Genomic DNA, 22,791 nt, shown 5'->3' with positions numbered 1-22,791 from the left:
GTGTTGCCCAACAAGTCCACACTGACCTTCCAAAGAGGAACCCACCCAAACCCATTCCCCTATCCTATATTTGCCCCTGACTAACGTATCTAATCTACACATCCCTATGGCCAATTGATCTAACCCCCACATCTTTGGATTGTGGAAGGAAACCGGAGCACCCAGAGGAAACCCACGCAGACACACAGAGATTGTGCAAACTCCACGCAGATACTTGCCCAAGGCTGGAATTGAGCTCAGGACCCTGGTGCTGTGAGACAGCAGTGCTAACCACTGAGCCACTGTGCTGCCCATTGAGCCACTGTGGGAAATTATTGGTATCTATTACTAAGGAGGTAGTGGTACATTTAGAAAGTCAAAATATAATTCATCAAAGTTAGCTTGGTTTTGTAAAGTGTAAATCATATTTGACTAATTTGCTACAGTTCATTAAAGATGTAACAAGCAAAGTGGATAACGGGAGTCCAGTCGATATAGCATATCTGGACTTCCAAAACACATTTGATAAGCTGACACAAAAGTTTATTATGATGTGGAGGTGCCAGTGTTGGACTCGGATAGACAAAGTTTTTTTAAAAATCACACAACACCAGGTTATCGTCCAACAGTTTTATTTGGAAATACTACCTTTCAGAGTGCTGCTCCTTCATCAGGTAAGTGATGTGGCTGGATCATAAGGCACAGAATTTATAATAAAAGATCACAGTGTCATACAATTAAAACTATATATTAAACAAACTTAGATTGCTGTTAAGTCTTTTAACTTTTGGACTAGGTTGCTGGTTTTGGTTCATTAATATGTAAATCCCAGAAATTCTTTTAAGTCACATTCTTGAGATAACTTAAGCTTTTATATAAAAAGAAAAGGTAAAATCTCAGCTCAGACAATATATTAAAGATTTGGGGTTAGAGTCTGTCTGTATCCCAATCTCGAGTCAGACGTTTCATCATTTATATAAATGACTTGGATATGAATATAGGAGGTATAGTTAGTAAGTTTGCAGATGACACCAAAATTGGAGATGTACTGGATAGCGAAGAAAGTTACCTCAGATTGCAATGGGATCTTGATCAGATGGGCCAATGGGCTGAGGAGTTTAACTTCGATAAATGTGAGGTGCTACATTTTGGAAAAGCAAATCAAAGCAGGACCGATACACTTACTGGTAAGGTCCTGGGGAGTGTTGCTGAACAAAGATCTTGGGAGTGCAGGTTCATAGCTCTTTGAAAGTAGACTTGCAGGTAGATAGGTTAGTAAAGAAGGCATTTGGTATGCTATCCTTTGGTTAGAGTATTGAGTATAGGACTTGGGAGGTCATGTTGCAGTTGTACAGGACTTTGGTTAGGCCACTTTTGGAATATTGCGTGCAGTTCTGGTCTTCCTATTGGAAAGATGTTGTGAAACTTGAAAGGGTTCAAAAAAGATTTACAAGTATGTTGCCAGGGTTGGAGGATTTGAGCTATAAGGAGAGGCTGAATAGGCTGGGGCTGTTTTCCCTGGAGCGTGAAAGGCTGAGTGGTGATCTTATAGAGGTTTATAAAATCATGACGGGCATGGATAAGATAAATAGACAAAGTTTCTTTATTAATAGAAAGTGGGCTACACCACCAGTGCTTCATTCGGAGGCTCATTGAATATTTATCTAGTATGGTGACGAAACATCTGAAAATGAACCTTGCAGCTCAGCGAGCAAACATATGTCCACAAAGTCTTTTCCCTGGGGTAGGGGAATCCAGAACTAGAGGGCATAGGTTTAAGGCGAGAGGGGGAAAGTTATAAAAGGGATCTAAGGGGCAATTTTTTTCATGCAGAGAATAGTGCGTGTATGCAATGAGTTACCAGAGCAAGTGGTGGAGGCTTGTACAATTGCAACATTTAAAAGGCATCTGGATGGGTATATGAATAGGAAGCGTTTGGAGGGATGTGGGCTAAGTGGTGGCAAATGGGTCTACATTTGCTTGGGATGTCTGGTCGGCATGGACAAGTTGGACTAATGGGTCTGTTTCTGTGCTGTACCTCTCTATGACTCTATGGTTCTATTTACAAAACAGGAATTTTTGAAATGTTATGTGGATTGACTGCCTCCAGGATGTGTGCTTTTTGAACAAAAATAGAATGTATCTGCAAGTAAAATTCTGCAATTGCAAGTTCTCCCCATAGAGAATGTTTCAATGTTGACGGCAGTTACTGTCTGACTTTCACAATGACAGCCTTTTTTAACATAGGATTGTCGCATTGGTTTGAGGTTGGTAAAACAATAAATTCAAACTTGATTGGGTTTTAGTATCCTGGGGCATAATTTAAACTGATTGGTTAAATTCAAGTTGCTGTCAAAATAGCAACCAACTCTGGTGTATAGTTCACAGCCAAATGTTACATATTTTTAATTTTCTAATACATTCTGAGACTGCTAGCTAGTCATATGACAGGTGCTTGTAAGCTTTCAGTGTAGAACAGCATTCAATTTCTCTTAAAGTTACAGTACGCACCTTCTATTTCATAACAGAAGAAAAGGTTATAGCCAGACATTTGGGAAACTTCAAGACAATCGTAAGATGTCAATATGGTTTTGTGACAAGGAAAGCATGTTTTTTTTAAAGCTATAGAGTCGTAAAGATGTACAGCATGGAAACAAACGCTTCGGTCCAACTCATCCATGCCAACCAGACATCCTAATTTATCTAGTCCCATTTGTCAGCACTTGGCCCATATCCAACTAAACACTTCTTATTCATATACCCATCCAGATGCCTTTTAAATGCTGTAATTGTACCAGTCTCCCACTTCTTCTGGCAGCTCATTCCATACACGCATCACCCTCTGTGTGAAAAGGTCCCTTTTAAATCTTAGCCCACTTGCCTTAAACCTGAGACCTGTAGTTCTGGACTACCTCACCCCAGGGAAAAAACCTTGTCTATTTTTTGAAGGAGTAAAGTATGTTGTAGATAAAAGGGAACTGTTGATACCATGTACTTGGTTTCAAGAAGGCACTTGCCAGAGTGCCATGTAAGAGGTCATTGCAAAACATGTTAACACTTGTTTCAGGGATAACATACTAGTTGGTAGAAGATTTGGCAGCCTGGAAGAAAGCAGTGTCTGCATAAATGGGCCTTTTGCTCATTGGCAAGCTATAATGATTGCGGTCCCGCAACTGTCTGGGGCCTCAACTTTTCCAGTTTGTATCAATGACTTAGATGATGTGAGCAAACGTATCGTAGCTGAATTTGCAGTTGACACAGAGATAACTAGGACATAAGGAGGTGCAGACCGATATGAATTGGTTAAGTGAGTATGAAAATGCCTAGTTGATCACTTTAGCAGAAAGAATAAATAAGCAGAATATTACCAGAATGGGGACTGCAGGATTCTAAGGGCAGAGGAATCTAGATGTACTAATGCACGATTCGCAAAATGTTAGTATGCAGATACTGCAATTGAGTAAAAAACTAATGGAATGCTATTCATTATTGTGAGACGAATTGAATATAAAAATAAGCATGCACTTCATTTATACAGGGCATATTGATAACACTACATCTTGAATACTTGTACACTTTTGGCTTCCTTATTTAAGAAGGATTTAAATATCTGGAGACAGGAGATTTATCTGGAATGAACAGGTTATCTTATGAGGGAAGGTTGGCATACTGGGCATGTTTTCACTGGAGTTTCAAAGAGTGAGGGATGACTTGATTATAGGATATAAGATGATGAACTGTGAGCCCAGAACAGGGTGGAGTCAGTTTTAAAAATTATGGGTTACCCTTTTCAGGGCAGAATTGAGAATTCTTTCCTTTCTGAGGGTTGCAGCTCTATCATTGATGGTGGTGGAGGCAGTGTCATTGAACAGCTTTTAAATTGGAGTAGAATTTTCATTGGGCAAGAAAATCAAAGTGTATCAGCAGTGGATGAGTATATGGAATTCAAAATACAAATAGATTGAACATGGATTTTACATGGTGGAGGCTCAAAGGGCTGAGTGCCTTATGTCTGCTGCTAATTCCTATGATCTCATTTGAAGCCATAGGGATGAGAAGCACCAAATTAGGTGTATTATTAAGTTTTATAAAGTAATACAGTTCAGAATAATGTTGACAAGGAAATTGTTGTTTTGAATGAATTCTGTTTATCTAATGGTATTTGCTTGTAATAAACAGAATAATTAGCCATGTCTTTATTTATCACAAACTCAAGTAATCTGAAATTTGAAGGTAATAGTTACTGAATGTTCTCCATTCTATTGACAGCACATGTGAATTGCATGGTATTTTTGTGCATTTTAAGAGAAACTATACAATTGATGTATTACAGCTGGAGTTCACTTTTTTTCCTTGCAGGAAATGGCAAAAATTCTCTGCCATCCAAGGGTTTATTCCTTCCTTCATGTGCCAGTTCAGACTGGATCAGATAGCGTTCTTATGGACATGAAGAGAGAGTACTGCATAGCAGACTTTAAGTTGGTAGTAAACTTCTTGAAGAAGCAGTAAGTAATTTTGAATTTGGATTGTCACCAGTCATATTTCAAAGTTAAACAAATGTCCTAAGTTTCACCTTTGGAATCAGATTTTATAAGACATTTAGTATCTAAATAACAATTATTGTTCTTTACTGCACCTTTACATAATTCATATAGCAATTCAAATCTTGTTTAAGTGCTAAAGTGCGCAGAACAGTATTTTAAACATTTCAACAGTATTGTGTATTTGAAGTTCACTGTTTAACTGCTATTTCTTTTCATGTGGTTTCTCTATTTAATTAGTCTTTGAGAAAAGCTTCCAAGTTTTGATGCCAGTGAATCAATAACTTTGCTGAATATTTATAGGCCTCTGTAAAATTGTCCACTAACACAGCCAAAAGATTTCAGTTGGTCCTTGTATGAGAATTGTAGCAGATGGAGAATAATTGCTGTGTTTTCACAATGCCATCAGATCTTCTCCTCTCCAGCCCTCAATGTTATGTCCTTAGCAGAACGGTTGTCTTTATCACTGTATGCACTGTAATGAATTTCATAAACAGCCAAGACTGAACTCCTCTTCTTTCACCTTCATGCTACTTCTGTGCCAGGGACCCTCCCCTTGCATAACAGATCATTTTACACATGTTTAGAATTCTCTCAAGCCGGAACTTTCTCTAGATGTTACTCTTCACCCTAATATGACATTGGTGTCTCATTGTTTCTACTCCCCTCTCTTCTGACTTGTCTCCTTCTGAACATGTTGTACTTTGTTCTCTTAGATTAAATTTTAACAAGCGTGCTATTATTGTTGTCTGGTAAGCCGATCTCTATTTTCAACCACCTATCCCTGTTCCTGGTCCAAAATTCCATCATTGAACATTGAGCCATCATCTTCAAGTCTGTGACTGACTTAATTAAAGTGGATTTTATGAACATCATGTACAACAGAGATCATCTAGGATCATGTTATGGGATTGATTTACAAGTTATTGTTCTTGTTACAACTCCTCACTCTGAAATTTTTGTATCAAGAATTTGTTAGTGCTCTAATCATGATTTTTCTGTTATTAATTATCATGGAGCATGCACAGTTGCTCAAAAGTCATAAGCCTGGCGTTACTATCTTGCTCATACCTACCCAAACTTTAGTGGAAGTTGATCTTCCCAGGATTTGAAAAGAATTTTAGTCTGTGTGGATGTGTTGGAGAGCTCAACACACCTAAGACCAGAACAAAATGACAGCTTTAATGATCAATCAAATATTTTTGATCATTTATTTTTCAATTATTATTATTTTCGTTTAGGCAACAAAACCAAAATGGTGCTTCTGCTTCCAGGCATATATATGATATGTATAATAGTGTTATAATGAAAGTGAACAGGTTTCTCAGAATGCTTTTTCAATTTAACCATAATGCAGGTGTTACATAAATACAAATTGGTTTGGTAGTTATATGACTAGACCAAACCTAAAGAAACTCCTAGAGACAACTTGGCACCCTCTTAACTTTGCATTGAATTGTTATCAATGGGATGGCTAATGATCAAAGCTATTGTTGTCCTTGTCACTGAATAATTAAAATTACATTTATGAACAGGGAATTAAGACATCAGGGCTCACTGGAGTTGAGTCGGTTGAGAGGTGGCCTGAAAGATGTGTCTGGCATTATGGTAGTGATACCTAGTGGTGTCGTGCTTTCATTGGTCAGCAAGAGAATGCATGTTGCATGGTAGGACTCTAGAAAGTGGGACCTCAGTGTGCATGTCCTTAAAATCTTCGAGAGAATGACAAATAGATAAAGTAGTTAAGAAGGACTATGTATACTTGTCTTTCTTAGTGAAGGCATTGAATACAAGAGCAAAGAATTTATAATGGAGCTGCATATGGTGTTAGTTCAGCCACAACTGGAGTACTGTGTGCATTTCTGGTCACCACACGAGAGGAAGGGTGTGATTGCGCTAGAAAGGGTGCAGAGGAGATTCACCAGGATGTCACTTCAGTGAGGTGGTTCAATTATGAAGTAAGACCAGATAGGCCGATGTTGTTTTTCATAGAGCAGAGAAGGTTTTTTTTAATAGATATTTTTGTTGAAAATTTAATGTATTTTTACAAGTTTACAAATTTAAAAAAAGCCCCAAGCATAAACATTAATATACAATTAAATCTTAAATAAATAATAACCAAAATCTATCAAACAGAAAAAAGAGATACCAAGAGAGAAAAAAACAAAACTCAACTAACTACTAATCTAACCTACAACTAACCAGAGTGTATAATTAAGCATCTTACATTACTCAGGGAAAAAAAGACGATGGATAACACAGACAGTGAGTAGTAAGATACATGCTCGGAATGTGTTAACATCAAATCATAACAAAACCTGTATTCGTGCGGGATTCCTCTCCCAAGGGGCCCCGGACCAGCCAGGTTCGCCATCTTAATTAAATAAAAGCTCATGTTAGGATGGCTGAAATATCTGTATTTGTTTAATTCAAGAAGGGCTGCCATATTTTATGGAATAATTCGGTGTCTCGGTGCACCATATTTGTAAGGAAGTCAAGGGAAATACATTCCATGATTATTTTGTGCCAATTCTAAAGTCCAGGGGGGCCCTCAGCCACCCAGTTTACCAAAATATTTTTCCTTGCACAGAAAGAGAGAAAGGAAAATAATCTCTTCCCATGCATATCCAGGGAGGGTAAGTTCGAAAAGCCCAAAAGGAGAGATACTGGATCCACTCTAATTTCCATTCCTAAGATTTCTGTCAAAGCACTTGCTACTTTAATCCAATATCTACGGATCTTATGACAGGTCCATAAGCAATGTACAAGAGTACCCACCTCTATTTTACATTTGGGACACATTGGAGATGCTCCTGCCTTAAATTTTGCCAATCGCTCCGGTGCTATATGGGCCCTATGAAGTATCTTCAACTGAATGGCCTGAGTTCTGTTGCAGATGGATATTTTTCTGGCATTTTCCCAAATGTCATTCCACATTTCTATAGCGATTTCCTGTCCCAAATCCTGATCCAATGTTTTAAGCAGATTGTCCATATCTCCCAATACTTCATCATGTAATAAATGATAAATAGTGCTGACCAAAGATACTTTTTCTTTCCAATCCTCCCACTTTCTCCAAACAAAAGGAGTAGCCATGGGCACCCGCATGGGCCCCAGCTATGCCTGCCTCTTCGTAGGGTATGTGGAACAATCCATCTTCCGCAACTACACTGGCCCCACCCCCCCATCTTTTCCTTCGCTACATTGATGACTGTATCGGCGCTACCTCGTGCTCCCACGAGGAGGTTGAACAGTTCATCCACTACACTAACACCTTCCACCCCGACCTCAAATTCACCTGGACAGTCTCGGACTCCTCCCTCCCCTTCCTAGACCTTTCTGTTTCTATCTCAGGCGACCGAATCAACACGGACATCTACTACAAACCAACCGACTCCCACAGCTACCTGGACTACACCTCCTCCCATCCTGCCCCCTGTAAAAACGCCATCCCATTCTCCCAATTCCTTCGTCTCCGCCGCATCTGCTCCCAGGAGGACCAGTTCAAAATACGTACAACACAGATGGCCTCCTTCTTCAAAGACCGCAATTTCCCCCCCGACGTGGTCGACGGTGCCCTCCACCGCATCTCCTCCACTTCCCGCTCCTCCGCCCTTGAGCCCCGCCCCTCCAACCGCCACCAGGACAGAACCCCACTGGTCCTCACCTACCACCCCACCAATCTCCATGTACAGCGCATCATCCGCCGTCACTTCCACCACCTCCAAACAGACCCCAGCACCAAGGATATATTTCCCTCCCCTATCAGCTTTCCGTAGAGACCACTCCCTCCGCGACTTCATTGTCAGATCCACACCCCCCACCGACCCAACCTCCACTCCCGGCACCTTCCCTTGCAACCGCAGGAGGTGCAACACTTGCGCCCACACCTCCCCCCTCACTTCTCTCCAAGGCCCCAAAGGAAACTTCCATATCCGCCACAGATTCACCTGCACCTCCACCCACATCATCTACTGCATCCGCTACAGCCTGTGTGGCCTCCTCTATATTGGGGAGACAGGCCGCCTACTTGCGGAGCGATTCAGAGAGCACCTCTGGGCCACCCAGATGAACCAACCCAACCACCCTGTAGCACAGCATTTCAACTCCCCCTCCCACTCCACCGAGGATATGCAGGTCATTGGACTCATCCACCGCCAAACCACAACAACGCGACGGTCGGAGGAGGAGCGTCTTATCTTCCGACTGGGAACCCTCCAACCACAGGGGATGAACTTGGACTTCACCAGTTTCTTCATCCCCCCTCCCCCCACCTTGTCTCAGCCGAATCCCTCCAGCCCGGCACCGCCTTCCTGACCTGCAGTCTTCTTCCTGACCTCTCCGCCTCCATCCTACTCCGACCTATCACCCTCTCCTTGACCTCTTTCCACCTATCACATTTCCAACGCCCCTCCTCCAAGTCCCTCCTCCCTACCTTTTATCTTCTCCTGCTGAACACTCTGTGCTCATTCCTGAAGAAGGGCCTGTGCCCGAAACGTCGAATCTCCTGTTCCCTGAATGCTGCCTGACCTGCTGTGCTGTTCCAGCAATAAAGTTTCAACTTTGATCTCCAGCATCTGCAGACCTCACTTTCTCCCTGACCAAAGATACCCCCATTGGCCATAACACTCTACATTCTCTTTCTGATTTATAAAGGCTATCTAATAGCGTAGTCGTCTTCTGTATGTAATTTCGAATTTGGAAATATCGAAAGAGATCACCATTAGGTAAATCCAAATTTCTGATGCAGCTGTTCAAAAGACACCAGGACGCCTTCTTTAAACAGATCCCCTAAACAGGAGATACCCCTGGATCTCCAGAGTTTAAAAGTGGCATCTGTAAGCCCTGGTTGAAACCCCCATACTCCCATTATGAGTATAGGGGGATGTTTTATGTGAGTTGCCCTCATTTTGCCGCATTATATTCCAAGCTTTAATTGTGTTTAGTATTATAGGGTTTTTACAGTGATCCGTGATGATTTTCCTCTTGTCTGAAAACAAGAGGTTAATAAGTGGGCATTTTACTTGAGAAGCCTCGACGTCCAGCCAAGTTGATTGCAGGTCAGACAAGACCCAATCGGCTATGTAGCTATGTAGCTTAACTGATATTTCATAAAATCTGGGAAATCCAGTCCTCCCCTTGCCTGTGGAAGCTGTAGCTTCTTCAGCTTAATGAGGGGTCGTCTATGATTCCAGATAAAGCCATACTATTTACGTAGTGCCAGTCTCGGTAGCATCACCGGACGCATTCTCATAGGGTACAGGAGACGGGGCAGGACATTCATTTTAATTAGTGCTATTCTGCCTAACCAGGAAATTGGAAAGTCTCCCCATTGCTGAAGGTCCTACCTTATCCTTTCCAGTAAATGCACAAAGTTAGCCTTGTATAACTGACCAAATACTGGGGTGATAAAAATGCCTAAATATAAGAAACCCTCCAGGGACCACCGAAAGGGAAAGTGGGATCCGTCTAAAAGGTGGGATATACTAGCAAGGCAACCCATTGGCATAGCCTCCAATTTTGAAAAATTAATTTTATAGCCTGAAAATGCACTAAATGTATTAATAACTTGGATTAAACGAGGCACGGACATCAAAGGATTACTGAAAAATAGAAGAACATCATCTGCATAAAGGGTAATTTTATGTTTACCTGTACCAATCCTCGGGGCTGTTATATTAGGGTCAACCCGTATAGCTTCTGCTAGTGGCTCAATTATTAGCGTAAATAGCAAAAGCGAAAGAGGACATCCCTGACTGCAGCCCCTATCCACACTGAAGCTGTCCGAGCCTAATTCATTGGTAATCACAACTGCTTTGGGATCATTATACAATCTTGAGACCCATATGGTAAACACCTTTCTAACGCCAAACCTTTCCAATGTGTAAAACAGATATGACCATTCGACCCTATCGAATGCCTTTTCCGCATCTAATGAGACTACTACTCCTGGTATCTTTCCCTGATTGCAGGCTTGAATCGCATTCAAAACCCTTCTAACATTATTGGATGATCTACGACCCTTAATAAACCCAGTCTGATCCTCCTTTATGATGTGTGGCAGTACCCTTTCTAGCCTCAATGCTAATGTTTTAGAAAGGATTTTAAAATCTACATTTAGCAAGGATATTGGTCTGTATGACGTGTAATCTTCTGGGTCCTTTTCTTTTTTTGAGAATAAGAGAGATATTCGCCTCTTTCAGAGAAGGCGGGAAACAGCCCTGACTGTATGAGTAGTTATACATGTCCATAAGTGGGCAAGCCAATACTCTTGTAAATTCTTTATAGAATTCAGCTTGAAAGCCATCTGGGCCAGGTGCCTTACCGCTCTGAAGTTGCCTGATTGTGTCAAGTATTTCTTGGCTTGTTAAGAGAGCATTCAGGACCGATACCTGTTCCGGAGTTAGGTCCGGAAAGGTCAGGTTTTTAAAAAATGACTGCATCCTCCTACCTCTGTCTGTGCAATCCTGCGATTTATATAAATCAGAATAAAATTTTCTAAAGATTGTGTTAATCCTTTTATGATCATGAGTCAGAAGACCCGTACTTTCCTTGATAGACATAATAGTTTGAGGGGCCTTTTTTATCTTTGCGAGAAATGCTAAGTATCTACCAAGTTTATCGCCAAATTCATATAACCTTTGTTTTGCAAATAATATTTCCCTCTTGGCCATTTGGGTAAGCGTAGTGTTTAGAGCTGTCCTAAGGGCCGTAATCCTTCGTAATTTAATAATAGAAGGTCTGTCAGCGTATGCTGTTTCAGCTGCTTTTAAGCAAGCTTCGAGCAGACGCTGTTGTACTCCCTTTAATTTTTTCTGGGTCGCTGAGTATGAAATGATCAAACTTCGCACGTAAGCTTTGATGGTCTCCCACATCATTGATGGGTTGCTAGCCGTACCTGAATTAATTTCTAAAAAAGTTTTAAATTCTTGAGAGAAGTACTTTACAAATTTACTACCCTTCATCAGGAAGGGATCCATACGCCAGTGCCGGGGGGATGTCTCATTGTTCCTTGCCTTGATTTCCATATATACAGCAGTGTGATCAGAAATTGTTATACTGCCTAGTTTACAGGATGATATGGAATTTTAAAAAATCGAGGGGGCAAGAAACATATCAATTCTTTTATGACATTTATGTGGATTGGAATAAAAAGAAAAATCTCTACCCTGTGGGTGAAGGCACCTCCATACATCTACTAGTCCTAATTCTTTGTTCAAATCCACCAATTGTCTGGATCTGGGAGATACTCCTGCAGTACTTTTGGGAATCCTATCTATTTCCGACTCCATAATACAATTAAAATCTCCCCCTATAATTGTATGATGAGCACCGAGAGCCATCAATTTTGAGAAGGCTTCCGTTATGTGAAGGAAGTGCCGGGGAACAATACAGATTTAAGATCCCATATTCCTCTCCATTTATAAGGGCTTTAATCAGAATATATCATCCAGATTCGTCTTTTATCTGGTTTAGGATTTTGAAAGGGAAATTCTTCCGAATAAGGATAACAACTCCCCTACATTTTGAGCTGAAGGAAGAAAAGGAGGCCTGATCAAATCCACCATGTCGTAATTTCAAGTGTTCTTTATCCAATAAGTGTGTCTCCTGTAGGAGAGCTATATCAATCCTTTCTTTCTTGAGGTTTGATAATATTTTCTACCTTTTGATTGGAGAATTACTCCCCTTGACGTTCCTGGTGCACCATTTACCTGACTGATTAACCATAATCGTCCGGGCAAGTTCGAGACCCCTCGGGAGGGGAAACCGTATCCAGAACATCCCGAGCATTGAGCATATAAAATTCACAAAAATAAAGGCTCTTTAATACACTCTCATCAATATAATAAAAAACTATTTCTAAATAAAAAACAATATAAAATATATTTAAATGGAGATTTTCCCTCTTGTTCCCAGGGGGCATCACTTCCTTTCCAAAAGCCCATCATATCCTGTCCCAACCAGTGCCCCACCCTTGACCCAGGCACCCCACAATAGGATGAAGAAAATTCAAATACACTACAGAGCTAGAATTAACAGTGAGCACCCTACCCCTCCCCCCCACCCACACCAACACCTGGATATGTTTGGTAATGTTAATACCATGTATAAACATATATAACTATAAAATTGCACAGTCTCAACAAGTAATAATTAAATATAGTAATAGAAAATAACAGGGGAAAACAGCCCCACTCCTAAAGACAGAGATAAAATAGGATAAGGTAACCACCTCCCCCCACCTACATTAACTAGACCCCCCCGGCCTATTTATATATAAAAAAAGGGGTGGGGGGAAGAAAATCGCTAAGTAGAGAATAAATAAATAAACCTCTCTCCCCAACCCCCGAAGATAATATTAAACAGTAAGGTAATGAAAGGGATTAATATTTTAAAAAGGGGGTGTAAACCGGAGTGGAGGGAGAGCAAAACAACATCAATTAACTCTTACAATTTATCTAAGAGAATCCAAAAATTCCTTGGCCTTCTCTGGCGATCCGAAGTTGTAGACGGACCCTTCATGGCTAAAGCGTAGCATTGCTGGGTAGCGCAAGGAGTACTGAATATTTAAGTCCCTTAAACACTTCGCTTCGTCAAACACCTTCCTCTTTTGGACCAGAGCTGGGGAAAAGTCCTGGAATAACATAATCTTGGATCCTTTATAAATCATGGCTTGGAGATCTTTCCCAAGATTTCTGGAAACTTCTAAGAGTATCTGCCTCTCCTTATAGCTCTGCAGCCGGAACAGGACTGGGTGGGGGCGCTGGTTCGAGTCGGGCCCGCGTATTGCAACCCGTAGGCCCATTCCACCCCTACCTGGCCGGATCCAGCCTCCAGATTTAAAAGCTGTGGAAGCCACTGTTCGAGAATCGCTGTAAGCTGGCCTCCTTCTTCCTGTTCGGGAAGGCCCAGCAAACTAATATTTTTTCGACGACCTCAAGAATCAAGGTCATCGATGTGATTTTCTAAGGTCCGGACTTGCTGTTCGAGAGTCCGGACCCGATCCATGGTCGATTCTGCTATAGTCTCGGAGGTCGCAGCCTTTAGCTTCGCCTCTCCAACTCGGCGCTTGAATTCCTCGATATCTCGGTCGTGCTTTTGTAGCGTGGCAGAGAGTGAATTCCATTGGCTCTGGGACTCTTTGCTGAAGGCATCGATCTTCGCGTCAAGTTTGGAGATTATTTCCACGAGGCTCGCCACTGTAGGTAAGTCCCCCGGGGCGGCTGCGGATGCCTCAGCTGCAGCTGGGGAGGTTGGGGGAGGGGTTCCTGCCTGCTGAGAACTGCGGGCTCCCTTCCCTTTAGTCATTTTTACAGGAGATTAGATTGTTTAAATTCAGTACTGAGCAACTAATTACATTAAGTAAAAACTATTTTAAGTGATTTGGTGAGTGTGGAGGAGGTGGATGGCCTACTTTGCCCAAATCTTGGGAGGAGCACTATAGACTCAGATTTGCTGGGTCGCCGCCATCTTGGATCCCCAGCAGAGAAGGTTGAGGGGGTGCCTGATTGAGGTATACAAAATTATGAGCAGATTAGATAGAACAAAATTCTTTCCCTTAGTCAAGGGGTCAATAACCAAGGAGCATAATTTGAAGGTAAGGAGCAGAAGTCTTAGAGGAGATTTGAGGAAAGATTTTTTTTAACCTAGATGGTAGTGGATATCTGGAGCTGACTAGGAGAAAGTGAGGACTGCAGATGCTGGAGATCAGAGTCCACGTGTGGATCTGGAAAAGTACAGCAGATCAGGCAGTAACCGAGGAGCAGGAGAGTTGATGTTTTGAGCATAATGACTTCATCAGGAGTGTGGAGGGGGCCGAAAAGGGGCTAAGAGATAAATAGAAGCAGTGTGGGTCTGGGGGCAAGGTGACCCCCACCACCAGAGATATATTTCCCTCCCCACTCCATCAGCATTCTGCAGAGACCATTCCCTCCATGACTCCCTCGTAAGGTCCACTCCACCCACAAACCCACTCTCCACTCCCGGCACCTTCCCTTGCCGCCACAAGTGGTGTAAAACCTGTGCCTACACCTCCCCTCTCACCTCCATCCAAGGCCCCAAAAGATCCTTTCACATCCGGCAGAGGTTTTCCTGATACCTCATCTGCTGTGTCCGTTGCTCTCCATGTGGTCTCCTCTACACTATGGAGACAGGATGCCAAATTGCAGAACATTCCAGAAAACATCTCTGGGACACACCACACCAAACAAACCCCACTGCCCTGTGGATGACCACTTCAACTTCCCCTTCCACTTTGCCAAGGACATGCAAGTCCTGGGCTGCCTCCACTGCCAAGTCCAAGCCACCCAACACCAGGAGGATGAATGCCTCATCTTCCGCCTTGGGACCCTCCAATTACACGGCATCAAATGTTGGTTTCATCAGTTTCCTCATCTCCCCTCCCCTTATACCAGATCCAACCCTTCAACCTGGCTCTGCACTCTTCAACTGTACCATCTTTCTTCTCACCTAAGTGCTCCACCCTCCACTCCAATCTATCACTATCACCTCCCAAGCTACCTTCCAAGCTGCCTTCTCCCCAGCCACACTCCCACCCCCCATTTATCTCTCCTCTCTCTTCTCTCCTCCACATTCCTGAAGAAGGGCTTATGTCTGAATCATCGACTCTCCTACTTCTTGCATGCTGCTTCACCTGCTGTGCTTTTCCAGTGCCACACCTTTTGAATCTGGAGCCTACTGTCTGAAACGATGGCAGAGGTGAGAACCCTCGGATGTTCAAGAAATATTAAGGTGAGCATTTGAAATGCCACTGCATGCAATTGGACAGATGCTGGATGACCAGTGCAAATACAATGGGCTGAAGCACCTTGTTCCGTGCTGTAAACACTCAACACAAGAGGACACAAATTAAGATTCACACAACACCAGGTTATAGTCCAACAGGTTTATGTGGAAGCACTAGGTTTTGGAGCGCTGTTCCATCATCAGGTGGTTGCTAACTTATGATGACATATCATGACATATTAAGATAGTCACCAACAAATGAAACAGCAAGTTGGAAAATTATTTATTTTGTTCATGATTATTTTGACATAAATTGTTGTTGTGGTTCTGTTTGCCGAGCTTGGAATTTGTGTTGCAGACGTTTCGTCCCCTGTCTAGGTGACATCCTCAGTGCTTGGGAGCCTCCTGTGAAGCGCTTCTGTGATGTTTCCTCCAGCATTTATAGTGATTTGTACCTGCCGCTTCCGATTGTCAGTTCCAGCTGTCCGCTGCAGTGGTCGGTATATTGGGTCCAGGTCGATGTGCATATTGATTGAATCTGTGGATGAGTGCCATGCCTCTAGGAATTCCCTGGCTGATCTCTGTTTGGCTAGTCCTATAATAGTAGTGTTGTCCCAGTCGAACTCATGTTGCTTGTCATCTGAGTGTGTGGCTACTAAGGATAGCTGGTCATGTCGTTTCGTGGCTAGTTGGTGTTCATAGATGCGGACCGTTAGCTGTCTTCCTGTTTGTCCTATGTAGTGTTTTGTGCAGTCCTTGCATGGGATTTTGTGCACTACATTGGTTTTCGTTCATGCTGGGTATCGGGTCCTTCGTCCTGGTGAGTTGTTGTCTGAGAGTGGCTGTTGGTTTGTGTGCTGCTATGAGTCCTAGTGGTCGCAGTAGTCTGCCTGTCAGTTTGAGCAAAAGCAACAAATTGGACATGATAGCTTCTGGCTGAAAATCCAAGTGCAAACTTGATAGGTTAACTAGAGGAACAAAGAGAAAAGGAAAATATGTTGAGAGGTGAAAGAAATTAATCCCAGTACAGAAATGAGGTGGTCATATCTTAATTAGGAGGTTAAAAACTTATTCTTGACTGTTGATGTTTGGGTGTGTAAAAACTCAATATTTATCAATCTGAAGCAGATTCTTCTTATGTGTGGATCATAATAAGATCATGCATACGGATGATATAACTAACCCCTTGATTGAGTTTTACTGTTTCATTCAAAATGATGTGTGCCAGTTTAAATTTAAGTGGATTTAGCTTTAATTCTGTATGAGAGTTGTATACCAGACAACACTAGTCACTGTAGCGAGTGAGTTTTTTTTTTCTGAAGTTATCTTCGCACAAGACATCTCATTGTTTCTATGAGCAACATTGCAAACATTTCTATGATAGAATTGGCTTGATGTCAGATTTAACTTTGTTTACTGGGCTGGACTTGGCAATAATGTTTTTCTAAAGTGTTGAAATTAGGGGGCTTTATAGCCAGCAAGGGCCAACATACCTGACACTGGAGCATAGGATGTGCAAACAAAAGCAGGCCATTCAGTCTCGTGACTCTTCCATACCATTTAGTTAGATCAAGACTGATTTGTTCCTGACCTCTATCTAACTGCCTTGGTTCTCTAATTCTGAATACATTTGGTGAATAAAACCTATCAATCCAAGTTTTAATATTTTCAATTGACCTGGTCTTGACAGCTATTTAGAAAATAGAACTTTAGAACCCCACTTCCCTTTGTGTGAAAACTTACTTTCTGACATGACGTTTGACCTTCATAAGTGGACATGATGGTGCAGTCGTAATGTCACTGGATTAGTAATCCAGAGGACAGGCTAATGTTATGGGATATTGATTCAAATCCTGCCATAGTAGCTGGTGGAATTTAAATTCGGTTTATAAAATCTGGAATTAAAAGCCAGTTCCAGTATTGTTGTAAAATTTATGTTTTTGCCATTCACTTATGTTCTTTAAGAAAGGATATCTGCCATCCTCACCTGGTCTGGCTCAAAAGGAACTCAATATTCGCAGCAATGTGATTGACTTTTAACTGCTTCCTGAAATGCAAGACACTCACTTCAAGGCCAATTAGGGATGCACCACAAAGGCTGGCCTTATAGCAATGCCCATCACTTGAAAGAATACACTTTAAAAATTTTAATTATATTCCTGTTTCCTGGATTCTTCAATTGAAAGAAATAGTTTTTTCTGTCAGTTTTCTCTATAAAGGCTTCAATCATGTAGATCATGTAACCAGTTAGATCACTCCATATCTCTGTAAATGCTGATATTCAATCACGGGAGGCAGCAACAAAACTCCATATTGATATAGCTTTCAGAACTTCTAGAAACATAGACCATTCACTTTAGGATTTGTCTCCATGAGACTGTCCCTTGCTGAGTGCTTAAAATCAGCGAGCTAGCAAGCCAGACAAAGAGACTAAACACCAAAAAGATTCTCAGCCAACCTGCAAAACTAGGAATCTCGAAATGGACTATAGATTATTAATATCAAAGCAACCAGTGACTTGCATTGCAGTGGCCACAACATTCTACTATCTGTTCTTAAGTAAACAAGCTCGAGATGGATCCATATTTTTGACTTTTTTATTTAACTTTTACCTTTTCAGTCTCCATGAATTCTTCTTGTGTTTAATAATTAATAAATTCATTCTTTGTTAACTCATGAACGCCTTGTGAAATTGGGTCCTTCTGGATGTAAGTTTGCTCGATGAGCTGGAGAGTTCGTTTTCAGATGTTTCGTCACCATACTAGGTAACATAATCAGTGAGCCTCGGGTGAAGTACTGGTGATATGGCCCGCTTTTTATTTATATGTTTAGGTTTCCTCGGGTTGGTGATGTCATTCCTGCTTTTTTTTCTCGGGGATGGTAAATGGGATCCAAGTCAATGTGTTTTTCGATCGAGTTCGGGTTGGATTGCCATGCTTCTAGGAACTCTCATGCGTGTCTGTTTGGCTTGTCCAAGGATGGATGTGTTGTCCCAGTCGAGGTGGTGTCTTTCCTCATCTGTATGTAAAGATACTAGTGAAAGTGGGTCATGGAACATCAACTAGCCACAAAAAGAACAGGAAATTACATCACCATCGGAAATGGCATCACCAACTCAGGAAACCTAAAGACATAAATAAAAAGTGGGCCATGTTGTGGGCAAGTGAGTAAAGAAAGAGAGCCAATTCATCCTTCCTCCTCTTGGAACTAGATATCTCATCTGCAGCCATTGCATACTGGGGAGCCTCACTAAAGGTCTGCACATCATACTTTGGAAACAACTATATAAATTAATTGGGGTATTACGTTACATTGGGGCAAATCTCATTAGTTGCCGGACAGTCTACAAAATGAAAGGCTCTCTGCTTTACTTGTAGAGGATTGACTCTCAAAGGCAAACTGTATTTTTACATGGCAGAGTTCTGCTAAACCTTTTTGAAGGTTTCTTGCCTCTGAAACCATTTTGGTTTCTACTAATTTTTTTTGTAGTTCCAATGAGGTTGGACACTAAGATCTACCAATTAGTTGAGTGTGGCAGTTTATCTTATTCCTGTTGTGCTGATGTTCTGGATCTCCCATCATTGGGTGCACAGATAATGTTCACTAATTCACGCTACTACTGACATGTCAATCCTAAATTGGTAATGGTATTAGACATTGTGATCATATTTATGGACCTGATATATGTCCTGCTATTCAGTAAATTATGTATACAAAGATTTTTTTTAATTTCACGTATGGAATGTGAGGTTTCTAGCTGAGCCAGCACTGATTACCTAAAACTAGTTGCTCTTGTGAAGATGATAATCAACTATCTTCTTTAGGTTCTGAGGTTCATTTAGTGTAAGTAGACCTATGATACCATTAAGGAGGGAGTTATAGGATTTTGACTTAGGGACACTGCTATACTTCCCAGTCAGGAGAGAACACATCTGTAAGGAAACTTGTTGTTAGTTGTGTTTCCATGTATTTGCTGCTGCTGTTCTTCGAGATGGAAGTGGTTGCGGGTTTGGAAGGTGGTGTCAAGGAGCAATGTGAATTTCTATAGTGTATCTTGGAAACACTAAATGTTTGAGGATGTGGTGCCAAACAAGCAGGCTGCTTTGTTCTGGATGGCATCTAGTTTATTGAGGTTGTTGGAGCTGCACTCATCCAGGCTAATAGGGAGGAATCCAAGGAGCACGAGAGTCGACGTTTTGGACATAAGTCCTTCATCAGTCAGAAAGGAAGACAGTTGTGAAAAAGGGCTTATGCCCGAAACATCAACTGTCCTGCTGCTCTGATGCTGTCTGACCTGTTGTGCTTTTCCAGCGCTACACGTTTCAACTTTGATCTCTACATGTGCTGTCCTCATTTTCTCCCAGGCTGGAAGGGAGTATTCCATCACATTCCTGACTTGTGCGTTGCAGCTTGGAGAAAAGTTTTGGGGAATAATAGAATGAGTTACTCACTGTAGGGTTCCTAGCCTCAGGGGACATGATGTTTTGGCCACAGAACCTGTATGATTAGGACTTGTGCAATTCAGTAATCAATGTTGAAAGAGGGGGATTAAGTGACAGCAATGTTATTTAATATTGAGATGTGATCGTTAGATTATCTTTTGTCAAAGATGGGCATTGCCAGGCATTTGTGTGGCATGAATGTTATTTGTCACTTATAAGCCCAAGCCTAGATATTGTCCATGTCTTGCTGTACTTTGGGCTTGAACCACTTCAGCATTTCAGGAATCGCAAATGGTGCAGAATATTGTGCAGTCATCAGAGAACCTCCCTGCTGACCTTATGAAAGATGGAAGGTGATTGATGAAGCAGCTGAAAATGGTTGGGCCAAGGACACTGCTATGATGAACTCCTGCAGAGATGTCCTGTAGCTGGGATGACTGACCTCCAACAAGCACAAACCACAAGTGTCGTCCTTTATGACTCCAATCAGTTTTCTCCTGATTCCCATTGACTGCAGTTTTGCTACAGCTCTACCTAATGTGGCCTTGATGTCAAGAGCAATAACTCTCACCTCTGGCATTCAGCTCTTTTGACCATTTCTAAACTAAGGCTGTATTAAGATCAGGAGGTTAATGACCTCAGAGAAATCCAAACTGAATATCAGTGTGCAGGTTATTGCTAAGAAAGTGCTGCTTGCTAGCACTGTTGATTATATTTTCCATCATTTTCATAATGATAGAGTTTAGACTTGGGCAGTAATTGGTCTAGTTGCATTTGTCCTGCTTTTTGTAGACAGGACATATCTGGGCAATTTTCCAGATTGTCATGTCATTGCTGTTGTTGTAGCTGTACTGGAACACCTTGGCAAGAGGTGTGGCAAGTCCTGGAGCACAGGTATATACTACTATTGCAGGAATGTTGTCAGGGCTCAAACCTTTGCTGTATCCAGTGCCTCCAAACATTTCTTGATATCATATAAGATGATATGGATCCTTCCATATCCGTCACAAATTCACCTGCACCCGCTGCACCCGATGTGGCCTCCTCTATATTGGGGAGACAGGCCGCCTACTTGCGGAACGTTTCAGAGAACACCTCTGGGACACCCGGACCAACCACCCCGTGGCTCAACACTTCAACTCCCCCTCCCACTCCACCAAGGACATGCAGTTCCTTGGACTCCTCCATCGCCAGACCATAGCAACACGACGGCTGGAGGAAGAGCGCCTCATCTTCCGCCTAGGAACCCTCCAACCACAAGGGATGAACTCAGATTTCTCCAGTTTCCTCATTTCCCCTCCCCCACCTTGTCTCAGTCCCAACCCTCGAACTCAGCACCACTTTCCTAACCTGCAATTTTCTTCCTGACCTCTCCACCCCCACCCCCCTCCGGCCTATCACCCTCACCTTATCACCCTCACCTTATCACCCTCACCTTAACCTCCTTCCACCTATCGCATTTCCAACGCCCCTCCCCCAAGTCCCTCCTCCCTACCTTTTATCTTAGCCTGTTTGGCACACTTTCCTCATTCCTGAAGAAGGGCTCATGCCCGAAATGTCGATTCTTCTGCTCCTTGGATGCTGCCTGATCTACTGCCCTTTTCCAGCAACACATTTTCAGCATCATGTAAGAGGAATCTCTGTTTCTGGGACCTCTGGAGGAGGAAGGGATAGATCATCCACTTGGCACTTTGGGCTGAAAATTAAAACAATATGACCAAAAGGCATAGGGGCAGATGTAGGCCATTCAATTCATCAAGTCTGCTGTGCCATTCAGTGAGATCTTTGCTGATCTGATCTACCTCAGCTCCACTTTCCTGCCTTTTCCCCATAACCTTTGATTCCTTTACTGATAAAATCTATCTCAACCTTGAACATACTTAATCTCTGAGCCTCAACAGCGCTCTGTGGCTAAGAAGTCCTCAAATTTGCAGCTTCTCAGAAAAGACGTTCCATCTCATCTTTCTTAAATGACCTCTTATTTAGAGATTTTATTCTTTGGACCGAGTTCCTCCCACAATGGGAAACAGCCTTTCTACATCTACCCTGTTAGCTCCCTAAGAGGCTTATGTTTCAATAAGGTTGCCTTTCGTTCTTCTGACTTTAGAATGAGTACAAACTCAATCTTCTCAACATTTCCCAATAAGACAGTTCTTACATACCTGGTGCCAGTCTGGTGAACCTTCTCTGGACTACCACCAATTGTTAAGATTTGGAGACGCCGGTGTTGGACTGGGGTGTACAAAGTTAAAAATCACACAACACCAGGTTATAGTCCAACAGGTTTATTTGATGAAATTATTTGATTCCCGATGAAGGAGCAGCGCTCTGAAAGCTAGTGCTTCTATATAAACCTGTTGGACTATAACCTGGTGTTGTCTGATTTTTACCCAATTGTTAAGACATGGAGAATGGCAACAAACCAAATGAACCTTTCTACATCTGTTTTGCAATCCAGTAACATTAAAACCCTTGAACAGCCCTAATAGTTAATCCGCTAGTTACTAACCAGACCTTTGAATAGCCAATCCCAGACTTCGCAAAGAGTTCATTCCAGACACCAATTTTGTATCTTAAACAGTAGGCTCAACAATTAAAATAAGTCTGGCAGAGTGAAAAATAAACAACAAGGTAACCTAACTAATGTCTATGCTTTAAACCCAAAACATTTGTCTTCAGACCTCATTCACACAAAAGACAGATTAGCACAGTTAAGGGATAAATAAAAGAAAATTGCCAAACCGGCTAGTTTGCTGAGGTGGTCTTCATGATGCATTGATTCACTGAAATAGACGTGGATTCCTTGGTTGCTTTTCTGTAAACGTTTATCAGTTCATTTAGGTAAAAGTAGTAATAGTTCTAACTTAGCTTTTTACTCTGTGGGCTTCTGGAAGCTGGTGTGGGACATTTGGCAGGGAGCTTTCAAATCTTTATGCTGTGTCACCAATAGCCAAGCTCACTCCCACAAAAACACCGTTTAAAACAAACAGCTTCTACTGTAGTTCTGCCCTAAAAGATTGACTGCCTTTACCGAAGGTCTCAAATACCATTCAACATCTGCTACCCACTTGACTATAGGGCCT

At 42.0% G+C, this 22,791-nt stretch overlaps 1 protein-coding gene and 1 long non-coding RNA gene across 4 annotated transcripts in view; one reads left to right on the top strand and one right to left on the bottom strand.

The window, feature by feature from the left end:
* Positions 1-22,791, top strand: part of cdkal1 (CDK5 regulatory subunit associated protein 1-like 1) — a 616,294-nt gene that overhangs the window by 308,246 nt on the left and 285,257 nt on the right. For all 3 annotated transcript variants that reach the window (XM_087978607.1, XM_087978608.1, XM_087978609.1), the window contains exon 10: positions 4,339-4,484. In XM_087978607.1, the coding sequence (XP_087834733.1) occupies positions 4,339-4,484 (146 nt within the window). The remainder of the gene's footprint in view (positions 1-4,338; positions 4,485-22,791) is intronic.
* The window catches only part of LOC148141142 (uncharacterized), a 37,956-nt gene continuing 30,766 nt past the window's right edge, over positions 15,602-22,791 (bottom strand). Inside the window, exon 3 of the long non-coding RNA XR_015752880.1 lies at positions 15,602-16,234. This is a non-coding gene — a long non-coding RNA (uncharacterized LOC148141142). The remainder of the gene's footprint in view (positions 16,235-22,791) is intronic.

Source organism: Chiloscyllium plagiosum, unplaced genomic scaffold, assembly GCF_037043375.1.
Source record: "Chiloscyllium plagiosum isolate Xiang-an unplaced genomic scaffold, Cpla_swu_hap1 HiC_scaffold_34, whole genome shotgun sequence".
Classification (NCBI taxonomy): Eukaryota; Metazoa; Chordata; class Chondrichthyes; order Orectolobiformes; family Hemiscylliidae; genus Chiloscyllium; species Chiloscyllium plagiosum.
This window is presented reverse-complemented; position numbering and strand designations above follow the sequence as displayed.